The sequence below is a fragment of the Macaca mulatta genome, chromosome 5, assembly GCF_049350105.2.
Source record: "Macaca mulatta isolate MMU2019108-1 chromosome 5, T2T-MMU8v2.0, whole genome shotgun sequence".
In the NCBI taxonomy this organism is placed as follows: Eukaryota; Metazoa; Chordata; class Mammalia; order Primates; family Cercopithecidae; genus Macaca; species Macaca mulatta.
The window spans coordinates 193,733,328-193,747,663 of NC_133410.1; the positions used below are offsets into that span (position 1 = coordinate 193,733,328).

General features: G+C 44.4%; 1 protein-coding gene across 6 annotated transcripts in view; it reads left to right on the forward strand.

Annotated features, from left to right (window-relative positions):
* SNX25 (sorting nexin 25) overlaps positions 1 to 14,336 on the forward strand; it is a 146,322-nt gene that overhangs the window by 82,151 nt on the left and 49,835 nt on the right. For all 6 annotated transcript variants that reach the window (XR_013417426.1, XR_013417427.1, XM_015139609.3 and 3 more), the window contains exon 7: positions 13,026 to 13,207. Coding sequence is in view for 4 of the 6 variants with exons in the window: in XM_015139609.3 (XP_014995095.3) it covers positions 13,026 to 13,207 (182 nt within the window). In the remaining 2 variants the exon portion in view is untranslated. The remainder of the gene's footprint in view (positions 1 to 13,025; positions 13,208 to 14,336) is intronic.

A 14,336-nucleotide genomic window follows, 5' to 3' on the forward strand; every position in this document is an offset into this window, starting at 1 on the left:
ACCTTTCTGCTTAACCTCTGTCTGTAGAGATCCTGTACCTTTCTGCTTAACCTCTGTCTGTAGAGATCCTGTACCTTTCTGCTTAACCTCTCTCTGTAGAGATCCTGTACCTTTCTGCTTAACCTCTGTCTGTAGAGATCCTGTACCTTTCTGTTTAACCTCTGCCATCTCAACAGTTTTGTTTGGATATCTCAAAAGTGGCTGCAAATGAAAATATCCACATAAAGCCTCACAGAGCTGGGCACCTTCTGCAATTTCTTGCCTCAGTGAATGGCATCATCATCTGTCTTAGTCAGTTCAGGCTGCTGTCACATAATGCCACCGACTGGGTGGCTTAAACAACGTTTATTTCTTACAGGCTAGAGGCTGGGAGGTCCAAGATCAAGGTACTGGCAGATTTGGTGTCTGATGAGGGCCCTCTTGCTGGTTTGCAGATGGCCTCCTTGCTATATCCTCATATGGTAGGGTGGAGGGAGGAGAAGGAGAATTCTAGTCTCTTTCTCTTTGCATAAGGCCCCTAATTCCATCACAGGGCTTCTACCTTCATCATCTCATCTAAGTGTTTCAAAGTCCCTACCTCCTAATACTGTCTTATTGGAAGTTAACATTTCAGCAGATGAATTTTAGAGGAACACATTCAGTCCATAACACCATCTATTCATACAAGTCACAAACCTGAGTCCACCTTCTTGATTCCTTCTCCCTTGTATACTTGATCCGGTCCATTATTATGCAGATGGACCATCTACATATAGCTCAACTCTGTTCCCTTTCCGTGCATCACCATCCTCTACCACCAGTCACCCTCTTGAACTATTATGGTAACTCCTTTTTTTTTTTTTTTTTGAGACTGAGTCTTACTCTGTCACCCAAGCTAGAGTGCAATGGTGCAATCTCGGCTCACTGCAACCTCCGCCTCCCGGGTTCAAGCAATTCTCCTGCCTCAGCCTCTTTAACTAGCTGAGATTATAGGCAGGTACTACCACACCTGGCTAATTTTTCTGTTTTTAGTAGAGATGAGGGTTCGCCATGTTGGCCAGGCTGGTCTCAAACTCCTAACCTCAGGTGACTCACCTGCCTCGGCCTCCCAAAGTTTTTGGATTACAAGTGTGAGTCACCACACCTGGCCTATAGTAACTTCTTAATTGGCCTCCTAGCATAATTTCTGTCTATGAAAAAGTAATATATTTTTCATACTGAAGTCATAGTGATTTTTTTAAAAAAAATACATAGTTTATCATGTCACCTTCATGTTTAAAACTCATCATTGTCTTCCCATTTTCCTTATAATGAAGACTCCTTGACGTGATCTACAAGGTCTTGCTTCCTCTGGTCCCTGGCTCTATTTTCAGCTTTATCTCCTGCCCTTCCACCCTGTCTCTCTGCATTCCAGCCACATTAACTTTTCTATTTCCTGAACTCACCCTGATTCCTCGTACCTTGTATTTTTTGCACATTCTATTTCTTCTTCTTGAAGTGCTACCCTACTCTCGATATCATTCTGTCTAGATAACTCCTCCTTATTCATTACAGTTTATATCTAATGTCTCTTTCTTCATTGTTCACGGCCCCACCTCCCTGGATCCTGGATAAACAAGAGCTCTTGAGTTCTGTTAGGACCCCTTATGGCAGTAGAGAATGTACTCTGGAGGATATCTTATTAACCAGAAGTGGGTTTTCAGTTACTCAACCTTTTTTGGGTGCCATTGTGTATTAGGTACAGCAGTGCACTAAGATGATGGTCAACACACATACAAAACGACAATGCAGCTTGATAAATGCAATGAGAATTGCATGTTCAGGATATAGCAGTGGCATAGATATGTGGAGTGGTCTGCCCTACCTGGAGCAGAGGTCAAGAAGGGCTTCTTTTTCAGAGGAACACTGAGTTGAGTCATAAAGGCGAGAGGCTCTCATTCCCTCTGGGCTTCTCAGGGGATATGGGTGGATGGCAGCACATGTACATAGAAAAAGAGAGGCACGAAGCAGCCTTGTGCATGTAGATATGTCAGGTGAGATCATGTGCTCGTGCTTGGTATGCAATGGAGAGATGAGATTAATAGACAAGGCCTAAACGGCCTCAGAGTTATCCTTGAAAGTCTGGGCGTAATCCTGTAGAGCAGTGGTTCTCAAGCTGTGGTGGCATCAGCCTCACTGGAGAGCTTGTTAAAACGCAGATTGCTAACCCCCAGCCCTACCAAAAGCTTCTGATTCTGTCCATCTCGAGTGCGCCCCAGAGTTTGCATTACCGACTGGTTCCCTGATGATGCTTGTGCTGCCTGTGCAGGAATCACACTGAGAACCACTGCTGCAGATGATAACGAGCCGCTGACAGATTCATATTTGCCTTTCAGTACCCAGCTACCTAGCTTTTTATTTAGAACTAGACAGAACAGCTAGAGTAGTTGAGAAATGGTCTTTTAAAATAAGCTGGCCAAGTGTAGGAATTCTAGTAGTTATGGGACATAAACCAAGTTTCCCCCACAGTTTGATGTGAATGAGCCCAGCACGTCTCCCTTTAAAGCTTTCTTCTCTGCTGTTCTGAATCCTGAAATGTTATCAAGCATATATAAGGTGATTCAAGAGTCATGTTCATTCAGCTTACTACAGCGAAGAACATGAGGTTGATTTGAGTGCACTGGACACTGCTGTGTGTAAATAGTACACACTGGGGAGTGAAACACTCAGGGCACAGATCAGGAGGGTGTGCCTTGTTACTCATTTTTAAAAATTGTACATCTTACCCAAGTGTAATTAAAGTTTTTAAAGCATGTAACTAAACAGTTTTACAATTTAATATATCAATTAGAACTGTAGAATATGTTGAATATGTATGTGTACATACACAAACACATAGACTCTGTTACTTGCTGATAAGAATCACAATGATTTCCATTAGGAATTTTTTTTTTTTTTTTTTTTTTGAGACAGAGCCTCTGTCACCCAGGCTGGAGTGCAATGGCACGATCTCAGCTTGCTGCCACCTCTGCCTCCAGGGTTCCAGTGCTTCTCCTGCCTCATTCTTCCAAGTAGCTGGGATTACAGGCACCTGCCACCATGCCCAGCTAATTTTTTTTTTTTTTTTTTGTAGTTTTAGTAGAGATGGGGTTTCACCCTGCTGGCCAAACTGGTCTCAAACTCCCGACCTCAAGTGATCCACCCACCTCAGCCTCCCAAAGTGCTGGGATTACAGGTGTGAGCCACTATGCCCAGCCAGGAATTCTTTTTTTAATGATATTATGTAGCTTCTTGGTCCATTTTAGAATTTAAAGGTTTCCCTGCCTGAAAGAAGAGAGCTAGCTAATCTATGGACTCTTGTGGACTTCTCAGGGTCTTTTCTAATGTTTTGATGTGATCTGATTTTCTAGCATTGCAGTGAAGTGATATAAACTATTCCACATTTATGAATGACCTAAACTCATAGAATATCCTGCTATGGTTTGAATATTTATGTCCCCCAAAATTCATTTGTTGAAACCTAATCACCAAGGTGATGGTATTACAAAGTGGGACTTTTGGGGGGTGATTAGATCATGAGGGTTTCACCTTCATGCATGGTATTAATGCCTGTGGTATTATGATTATTGTGATACACACACACACACACACACACAGGTTTTCTTCCATGGTTCCTGGCTCGTAACTCACACAGCCCTTGTAGTGTTTTATTGTAATGTTGGGGCACTTTAGGCCTCAGAAGCAGACCTCAGGAAACAAAATCTCTCTGACCTTTTCCTACCCTCCTTTCACCTGCCCAAGGCAGTACTGTCATCTGGTTATGGGTCATAAGACCCTCATTCCAAAGAGAGTCTTGCCCCATGCCACGAAAGAAGAAATGCTACACAGAAAAGGCCAAGAAGAATCTAAACAGGTGGGCCTTGCTGGGTGTCCCCCTCAGTCTGTTAGTATTAGATCACACCCCTTTTGTCCAATCACATTTCAACGCAGTTGTCTTCAGTCATGCCTATCCACCGAAGCCTCCATAAAAGTCCTAATGACCGTGTTCAAGGAGGTTCCCAGAGGGTGACACACCCAGCGAGGTCATGGAAGCTCTGCACCCCTTCCCCCATACCTTGCCTTGTGCATCTCTTCATCTGTATCCTTAGTCAACCTTTTTTTTTTTTTTTTTTTGAAACAGAGTCTCTCTCTGTTGCCCAGGCTGGAGTGCAGTGGTGCAATCTCAGCGCACTGCAACAACCTCTGCCTTCCAGGTTCCAGTGATTCTCCTGCCCTATTCTTCTGAGTAGCTGGGATTACAGGCGCCTGCATTGTGCGTCTCTTCATCTGTATCCTTAGTCAGACTTTTGATTACTTTTTTTTTTCTTTTTTGAGATGGAGCCTCACTCTGTTGCCCAGGTTAGAGTGCAGTGGCACGATCTAGGCTCACTGCAACCTCCTGGGTTCAAATGATTCTTGTGCCTCAGACTCCTGAGTAGCTGGGACCACAGGCATGTACCACCACGCTCGGCTAATTTTTGTATTTTTAGTAGAGACAGGGTTTCACCATGTTGCCCAGACTGGTCTCGAACTCCTGACATCAAGTGATCTGCCCGCCTCGGCTTCCCAGAGTGCTGGGATTACAGGCGTGAGCCACCATGCCTGGCCCTTAGTCACACTTTTTTATTTTTATTTTTTGAGATGGAGTCTTGCTCTGTCACCCAGGCTGGAGTGCATCAGTATGATCTTGGCTCACTGCAAACTCTGCCTCCTGGGTTCCAGCGATTCTTCTGTAATCCCGGGTAGCTGGAATTACAGGTGCCCATCACCACACCCAGCTAATTTGTGTATTTTTTTTTTTTTTTTTTTTTTTTTAGTAGAGACAGGGTTTCACTGTGTTGGTTAGACTGGTCTAAAACTCCGGACCTCAGGTGATCCACCTGCCTCGTCCTCCCAAAGTGCTGGGATTACATCGTCAGACTTTTTATAATAAACTGGTAAATGCAAGTAAGAGTTTCCCTGAGTTCTGTGAGCTGTGGTAATGAATTAATCAAACTCAAAGAGGGGGCTGTGGGAACCCTGACCTGAAGCTGGTTGATCATAAGTTCTGGAGGCCTAGACTTGCAACTAGTGTCTTGTAGCGGGGCAGTCTTGTGGACTGAACCATCTGCCTGTGGGATCTGACACTGTCTTCAAATGGAGAACACTGGAATTGAATTAGAGGACACCCAGCACTAGCTTGGGGTTTGGGGAGAAAACCTCCACACATTTGGTCACAGAAGTCTTTGGTATTGATTGTTGTGGTGTGAGAGCAAAGGAAAAATGCAGTTGGAGTTGGTTTTTCCTTGCAGTGCCCTTATGAAAGAGGCCTCGGAGACTGCCTTGCACCTTCCGCCATGTGAGGATGTGGTGCGGGGACGCTGACTCTGCCAGCACCTTCTCGTGGACTTCCAGCCTCCAGAGCTGTGCGGAGTAAATGTCTGTTGTTCATATGCCACAGTCTGTGGTGTTCTGTTAGAGCCGACTGAGTGGACTACGACCAGCTCTCAGGCTGTTTCCCTGCCATTGCCCCAAGGGCTCTTGCAAGGGTTCCTCCCTGCCCAGTCCTTGAACCTCCAGCACTACCTCCAGTGCCTGCTGTCCCTTCCCCACTGTCACCACCTGGCCCCCACCCATTCCCTGCCTGAAGGACTACGGGCTCGGGCACTTCCGTTGTGCTCACTCTAGTCTCACGAGTTTATAACCAACTCTACTCGCCCTCTCTCCCCCAGGAGAACTTCAGTCCTCATAGACTCTAACACCGGCATTTTATACAAATAAAGCTGACGTCCAGGGATGTCAAACAACTTACCTGGTTTGAATAGAACTAGTTAGTCACACACTAATCCGACACAAATCCAGAACTTGAGTCCAAGTCTCCTGAGTTTCGTCCTGGGCTCCTGCTCACAGCAAACATTGTACGGGGTCAGATCTGAGTTCTCAAATCTGCTCAACTCACAGTGCCGATTTGGGAACAGGGTTCTGCTTGTAATTTTATATGTGGATTTAATTGCTATATTATTCCTTTAAAAACATATTGCAAGCCTGTTGGAGGGCCTTAAACCAACGGGAGTGCTAGGAGTTCCAGCACCGAGACATTAAAGGAAGGCAGGGCAGGGCACGCAGTGGGCACACCCTGGTCGGGCTGCACACAGTCCGTATGTCTCTGTACTCTTCTCCATCATAAAGTGAGTGGTGCCGCCATCAACTCCTGTACGATTTCTGCTATTCCTCGAATATACTCTCCACTGAAGTGGAGTGACACGTTAGACTATGAAATCTCAGGTGTTTAGTGTGATAAGAGAAGCCCATTTGTTCTTTCAAAAAAGGACATACCAGCCTCAGGTGGAAAAGTAAGGCAAATATTTTTTTGAGTTCCTTAGCAACTATTGAGGTGATTTCTAGATAATTTTGAAGAAGTTTGTGATGATTGGTAACTACTGAGAATTGCTGCCAGCTTTGTGTTAAGAGGTCAAGTACCATTTCTCACTTCGAATCTTGACTAGTCCCTAAGTAAATATATACGTGTTTCTTGAACCCTTCTGTCAAGAGGATTTAGTAAAACTTCTATTTACTTATTTATATTTTAGAGACATAGTCTCACTCTGTCGCCCAGGCTGGAACATAGAGATGTGATCATAGCTCACTGTGACTTCACACTCCTGGCTTTAGTGATCACGGCTCACTGCAACCTCAACCTCCTGGGCTCAAGTGATCCTTCTGCCTCAGCCTCCTGAGTAGCTAGGACTACAGGTGCATGCCACCAAGCCTGGCTAATTTTTAAACTTTTATTTTTTTGAGATGGAATTTTGCTGTTGTTGCCCAGACTGGAGTGCAATGGCGCGATCTCGGCTCACCGCAACCTCCGCCTCCCAGGTTCAAGCTATTCTCCCACCTCAGCCTCCTGAGTAGCTGGAATTACAGGCATGCGCCACCACGCCTGGCTAATTTTGTATTTTTAGTAGAGAAGTGGTTTCTCCATGTTGGTCAGACTGGTCTCCAACACCCGACCTCAGGTGATCTGCCCACCTCGGCCTCCTGAAGTGCTGGGATTACAGGCATGAGCCACCACATCTGGCCTAATTTTTTTTTTTTAGAGAGACAGAGTCTTGCTGTGTTGCCCAGGCAGGTTTTAAACTCCTGTCCTCAAGCCATCCTCCCACTTCAGCCCTGCACAGTGCTGGTATTACAGGCATGAGCCACCACATCCAATCTAAAACTTTTATTTGGATGTACAAGAAAGATTCAAAAGCTGGTTAATCTGTCAGTGCACATACAGTTGAGGATTGGAGAACCAACATTTTCTAGGGAGGAAGTCTCTGTTCCACACCTCAATTGCCTGCATTTCACAGGGAGACCTGAGCATCCTGGGCAGAGGAGAGAAGGGAGCCCATGTTGAGGAGTGAGGGAAGGGGAAGGAGGGTGTGGCCTTGTCCTCTGTTTGCTCTAACCTCCTTGTTAGAGCAGCAGACTGTACCTCTGTATCAGCACTACTAAGTGGGGCCAGGTGGAGGGTAGGAGGTGGCAGTTTTGCTCCCCAGGGGACATATGACAGTAGTCTGGAGACATTTTTGGTTGTCATCTCTGGGGGAAGGGATGCTACTGGCATCTAGTGGTAGGGGCCAGGGATGCTGTTAAACATCCTGCAATACACAGGATAGCCCCCCACAGCTAAGAACTATCCTGCCCAAATGTCAGTAGTGCCGAGGTTGAGAAACCCTGCCCTGTATTATCCATTAAATCCCTCAGTGAGTCTGCTGAGGATGCTGCCATTATGATATGCCCTGGAACATGGTAGCATGTTATGAGGGAAGGAAAATATTCTAGTGTTGGTGTTTTTCTTTTTTGATACCTGAAAACCACAGTGGTGCCATTTTAATCCAGTTGTACTATTTCTGGAGTCATCAGTTTGCACTTTAAGTTACTTTGCTGTCTGCTGCCTTATTAGAAATCGCATCTAACACTTGTCGTTAGATGTTGGTGTTTTTGTTTTACTGCAAGCCACTTCACTTGCTTAAGGAAGAATTATATCATGGGCAGGGGATTTATAGCGAAAAGCATTTCTGTGATGTTATTCAAAGTCTGTTGTAACGTCTTTGTAGCCAAAAGAGTTTAATGTCTAATCTAAATGTCTTTTTCATTAAATGAACCCAAATTCACCCATTTCCTTTTGCTCTGATCTCGGTAGAACCTAGACTATCTAGAAGGAAAAACAGTAAATGTTTGAACTAATTGCTTTGGAATATTACAGGTTAGTGCAAAAGTAATCGCGTTTTTTGCCATTAAAAGTAATGGCAAAACCCGTGATTGCTTTTGCACCAACCTAACATCATGTGTGTGTTCATCTTGGCACCAGTTTAAAGACCCCCTGCCATCCAGTGTTTTGCTGGCCACTTCTTTTTAAAGCTAGATTAAATGTTGTGTGATTAACCCAGTTTCTAACAATGCACAGTATTACTACTTAAGACTCTACAGAGAAACAGCCACGTAACACTGGTGTGAGCTGGGTCACGGGGTGTTGTCACACACCCGCTCGCCTATACTTTTCTTGACGTGAATATTTCTTGGATGAATGGGTTTTAAGGCCACAAAGAAATGTATTCATCTGCATCACTGGATTTACAAGGATTTTAGCATGCCAGCAGCATGGGATGCATGAGCTCTACGTTAGTCCTTTGGCTCTGAATGTGGCAAAAATAAACAGAACCGTCTAAGCAACAAGCTGCTGTTGCATTTGTTAGCTACAAGCTTTGTGATGAGACAGTGGCATTGTGTTGCCCATCAGCAAACAGAGCGCATTCCCGTGAGCAAGCCACATTCAAGCAGAGCACCAGAACATTCTTCCCAGCCTTGCAGCTGGGTTTTAGGGAAAGGTTTTTCTCTTTCTCACTTGTCTTTGGAATTTTCTTCTGGGTTTTGTCCTTTTAGAAAGGCTTTTTAAACTTTGGGTAAAAGAATGTAGAGGTTGATAAATGGGTGTCAGTTTCCTGTGTGTGTCTCTCTCTCTTTATTAACATGTTTTAACCCCAAATTAAAATTGAGGTCTAGGTTTGTTTTACAAATAAGAGGCAACTTGAGCCCCGAAATTTTTAGAGTAACTTAAACATTATACACAAACTATGAAGTTTAAGGGTATATATTTAAAAAGTAAAGTTTTGTTGAAAAATTAAGTCTTCCAAGCATGTATTTCCTTGGATACACCCACAAAACAACTTACTTTGCAATAGACTAATTTTGGGGCAAACTACATTTACCTTCATCCTCCCACAAAGGAGTCTCTGAAATACTATTTTTTTCCTGTTGAGATAAATGCTAAATTAGTGAGTATTTAGGCAGGTCCTGTCTGTTGGCCAAGCATAACACAAGTTCAGAAACCATTATTGAAGTAAATGAAAAGGGGATGAAAAGATATCTGATAATACCTGACAGATCACCTTGAACAAGGCCATGTATTGACCTGAGGCCTGCCTGTGGCCCTTTGTGTTCAGTACAAGAAAAGCTGCTTCTGATAAAACTGTTTTATGGTACCGTGTCTTAAGTTTTTCCAGCTCATTTGTGCAGCCTCCCTGAGTACTATGTTATGCATTTGCACATTTGACTAAGTGGGACTTGAGAGCGGTAATGACCATCCTAGGGAACCGGATGGAGGTCTCCAGCTGGGAGGATGTGCAAACCATTACTTAGACTGCTCTCAGGGAAACCAAGAGACAAAACGCAAATGCTCTTTTATCATTGGTAGTTTCAAATCTAGGCGAGGTATGTGCTGACTCACCTCCAGAGAGGATGCTTTCACCTGCCCAGATATGTAGTTACCATGCCTAGGGAGAAACATTCTGTTTCTCTAGCGGTCCTCTGGGCCCTGAGCATTCCTGGCAGTCCTGCTGAGCGCCTCTGCTTTGCATGAGAGATTCCACACTTGCCCCCTTTCCTCAGGCCTCTGATCACTCAGTCTCACCCCCTCACTCCACACAGACGACCTTGCTCTCTACTTGCACAAAACTAAATCCATATGAAGGGAACTGCTCTGGCATCTAGCCATGTCTGCAGACTTCCTCATATCCAATGTCCACCTGCTCTGCCTTCCATGTTACTGCAGGGGAGGAGGTGGCCTTTCTCCAAAGCTGGCCTCTGATCTCTTCACCTGTCTTCTGGATACCATTCCTTGTCTGTCACCTTTCTCAACTTCTATTTATTTATTTATTTTGCTCTGCTGCTCAAGCTGGAGTACAGGATCATCACTCACTGCAGCCTCAAATTCCTGGGCTCAAGTGAACCTCCCACCTCAGCCTCCTGACTATCTGGGACTACAGACATGCACTGCCACGCCTAGCTAAGTTTTTAAAAAACTTTTTGTGGAGATGGGTTTTGTTATCTTGCCCAGGCTGGTCCCAAGCACCTGCCCTCAAGTGACCCTGCTGCCTCAGCCTCCCAAAGTGCTGGGATTACAGGTGAGAGCCACCATGCCTGGCCACACCTCTCTTTACTTTTTACTGATTTCTTCTCATCAGCATTAAAACCAGCTCAATTCTGTCTCACTTAAAACAAAAACATCCTTCCCTCACCCCAGCCCTTGCCTTTAGGTATATATACACAGCCAGCCTGTTCTCCACAAGGTGTAATGCTCAATGTTTAGTCATTTTTAAAAAAATTAATTTTGTATGAGTATTTTGCTTTTGCTTTAAATGATATGTCAACTTAAGGAAACAAACCATTGTTACTGGTTTTAAATTTAAAAAAATATTTGCTTGAGGTGGCATAACTTGTAAGTAACAGAGCCAGGATTCTAACCTAACTCTGATTGCAGGCTCTTCTGAAAGCTTTCCACTGGATTTGACCTGGGGTCCCTAGTGATCTTGGCAACAGCAGATTTGGTGGAGGGTGGGTTAGAAGCCAGATGGGAGTCCTTGAAGAGTAGGAGTTGAGGATGTTCACCCTCTTTCTTTCCTCCTCAGCCCCAAATTCTAGAAAGAACACAATACCTGATACATATTAGCAAAATATAGCATTTAAGAGTTCATTGATCCATTCAACTTCTGATTAATGAGTATCTCCTGTGCTGCCAGGCACTGTTGTAGGTGCTGGGGATATAGCAGTGTATAAAGAGATAAACACCTACTTTTATGAGGATATATTTACGATCTCCCTTGTCAGCTTCTCTTTCCCCTTACTCTTAAGGGTAAGGTGTATCTCAGTTGTGTCTAGGATTATTTGTTTCCTCCTGGGTTGTCTCACACACTCCCATGATGTCATTTACTGTCCCAAAGCTGAATGTTTCTGAACTCTAGACCTTCTCTCTCCATTTAGGTACTCAGAAGCCCGCAGACTCATTTTGCCTGTTTGGTTGTCTTTTACTGTGTAACAAACTACCCTAAAACATAGTGTCTTTAACAACAGTCACTTATTTCGCTCATGAAGCTGCAATCTGGGCAGGGTTTGGAAGTAATGACTCTGTGTCATGTGACATCAGCTGGAGTGGCTTGACTGGGGTGGGACAGTTTACTTTCAGGATGGTGTGCTCACACGGTGCCTCATTGGTTCTGAATATGAGCTTGAGATCTCAGCCAGAGCTGTGGTCCAGGGAGCCCTGGTTCCTCTCCATATAGATCTCTCCAAGGACTGATGGTTGAAGCTTCCTCAAAGCATGGAAGCCTCAGGACAGGTGAGCCACACATAGTGACCCAGAGCTCCAAGTCCTCGGTCTTTTATGATCTCGTCTTGGAAGTCATAGCATCCCTTCCATCATAATCATGACCCCAACCAGATTCAACAAAAGGAAACATATATTCTACTTGCCAGAGGGAGATTGTCAGAGGGACATTGTAAAAAGAGCATGTGAGATGGAAGGCATTGCAGGCGTTTTTGGAAAATATCACCTGCCACATTGTCCAGAGTTGCGTTAGCATCTTCCACAAACCTTTTTCTCCAGTGTTTCTAGCTTAGCAATTGGCCCCACCATCCCCCTGGCTGCTCATGTTGGAAACCTAGGAGCCATATTTGATACCTTTTAATTTCTCATCAACCTGCCCTCTACCCTGCCCAGCCAGTCACTGGGTCCTGACATCCTCTTGTCCTCTCTACTGGCCTGCCGTAACCCTGGTATAGGCCATCATTATCTCCCTCCTCAGTTGGACTGCAATGGTCTTCCAGCTTGTCCTCCTCCTAGCAGTCTTTCTTCTTCCAAGCTATCTTTTATCCTGCTTCCTATGTAATCATTAAAGATACAAATCCATTTATGACACACTCCTGCTTAAAACCCATTAAAGCTTCTCAGTACTCTTGGGCTAGAGATCAAAGTCCTTTCTCTGGCCTGAAAGGCTGTGCACCTCGTAGCTCCTGCCAGCATCAGAGTTATTTTGGATCTTCTGGCTCCTTTTGCACCTGCTCTAACGGCCTTCTTTCAGTTCCTCGAAAGCTCTGTTCTCTTTCCTGCCTATTTCTCACTTTCACATTCGCTATTCTTTCTGTCTGCCATACTGTACTGATTATTCATGTTTGTTTAAATATAATTTCCTCCAAGAAGCCTGAGTTAGAATCTTCTGTTAAACAGTTCATGGTATATGCATATTTTCTTCATAGCTTGTGTTATAGGTGCTTGGATTCCTCTCTTTGGATTTCTTACTTGCTAGACTCTGAAAGGTCCATGAGGGCCAACAATTGGTCTTCAATCTCAAAAGCCTAGCAAGTGTCTCGACACATAACTAGCACTCAGTACATGCTTATGAATGAGTGTTTGTACGTACACATTCATATAAAGATGTTAAAGAATCCACACACAGATGTGTGAGTGCATTTGTACCGAGGTTTTTTTAAAAAAATGTTTTACCCTTGGGTAAGATTTGTCAGTGGTATATTTGGAAATTATATTTAGAAATGATTGGCATTTGTATTTGGGAGTATGTGTATGTATTTATTGTGGATTCTGTTCTGTTATTTTGTTTAGTATCCACTTGGTTCAGAATGCCCACAGCAGACACCGATCTGGTTCTGAATCGCTCTGTCCTTTCATGCCTCGTCCTCTGACCAGGTACTGTTCCTCACTCCTATTCAAGGTAAAGAAACTGCGGCAATGAAAGCTGATCTCCTGAGGGCCAGGAACATGAAGAGGTACATCAACCAACTGACTGTGGCAAAGAAGCAGTGTGAGAAGAGAATCCGAATCCTAGGAGGCCCTGCCTATGACCAGCAAGAGGATGGGGCCCTGGAGGAGAGGGAAGGGCCTCAAAGCCAGAAGGTAGAACTTTATAGTTTCTTGTTTTGACCCTACCAAGTTTATTATAAATGCTGATAGAACTACATATAAAGACTTTCACCTTTTTAGTATTGAACTTAGACATGTGTGCCATAACTACACACTTACATATTTGCTTTATGAGTCAAGGAGCTATATTCCTTGGTGTCTTTGACTTCTGTGGATGGTAACAGGTATGACAGATAGGCATCGGGTGTGTGCGTGTGTGTGCACATGTGTGTATATTTTTCCACCTCCCCTTTGTCCTGCCCAGAGGACCCAGAAGAGCATATTTATATTTACAAGAGTCCAGTCAAGTTTCCCATTATCAATTGATGAGAAATAACCACCTATGAAGTAGGAGGCATCTTCCAATTACTTTACTTAACTCTTGCCACAATATTATGAAATTTCTACTTGATATCTTCATTTTTCAGGTGATGAAATGGTGAATTTACGTATCTTACCTAAAACCACATAGATAGGAAAAGGTAGAACTAGATAAAAGCCCAGATCTGGTTGGTTTGCAAATCTGAGTGCTTTCTCACTGAAACATATCATCTCTCTGACTGTTTTTGTCCTGTCCAACTTCAGGCTGTCTGTCAATACCAACCAAATCATGGAGCTTAGGGAAGTGTTTTAGCCCTACCTCAGTACCTGTCCTGACTCTGAAGGACCAGACTTGTCTTCCAAGATCTGGAGCATGCTAAGATAGAAGGAAGCAGCCCCATGACCCGCCCAGGAGCTTAGCTGTGCCATGGAAGGAACGGGACCTCAAAGCAGATGCCAGACTCCTTTCCTGTAGTGTGTCTTTTAGCTACAAAGAGGCCAACATTGGTGTAATGTAACTCACACCACAGCCTCTGACCTCACTTGTTCTGATTTTCAGTCTCTTGATTCTTTCCTGTGTAGCTCTCAGTTCTACTTCAGCTACTCATCTGTGATGTTCCCCTGCCTCCCTATTCCGCTGATAAGCCTTGGCTTTCTTCTTGTTTCTGGCCAGTCTCAGCTAGAGCCTCTGCAGGCAGGGCCAGCCCCGCACGGGCCAGGGTTCTGCAGCACCTTACACAAGTGGTGCGAGAGCCTCTGCAGGCAGGGCCAGCCCTGCACGGGCCAGGGTTCTGCAGCATCT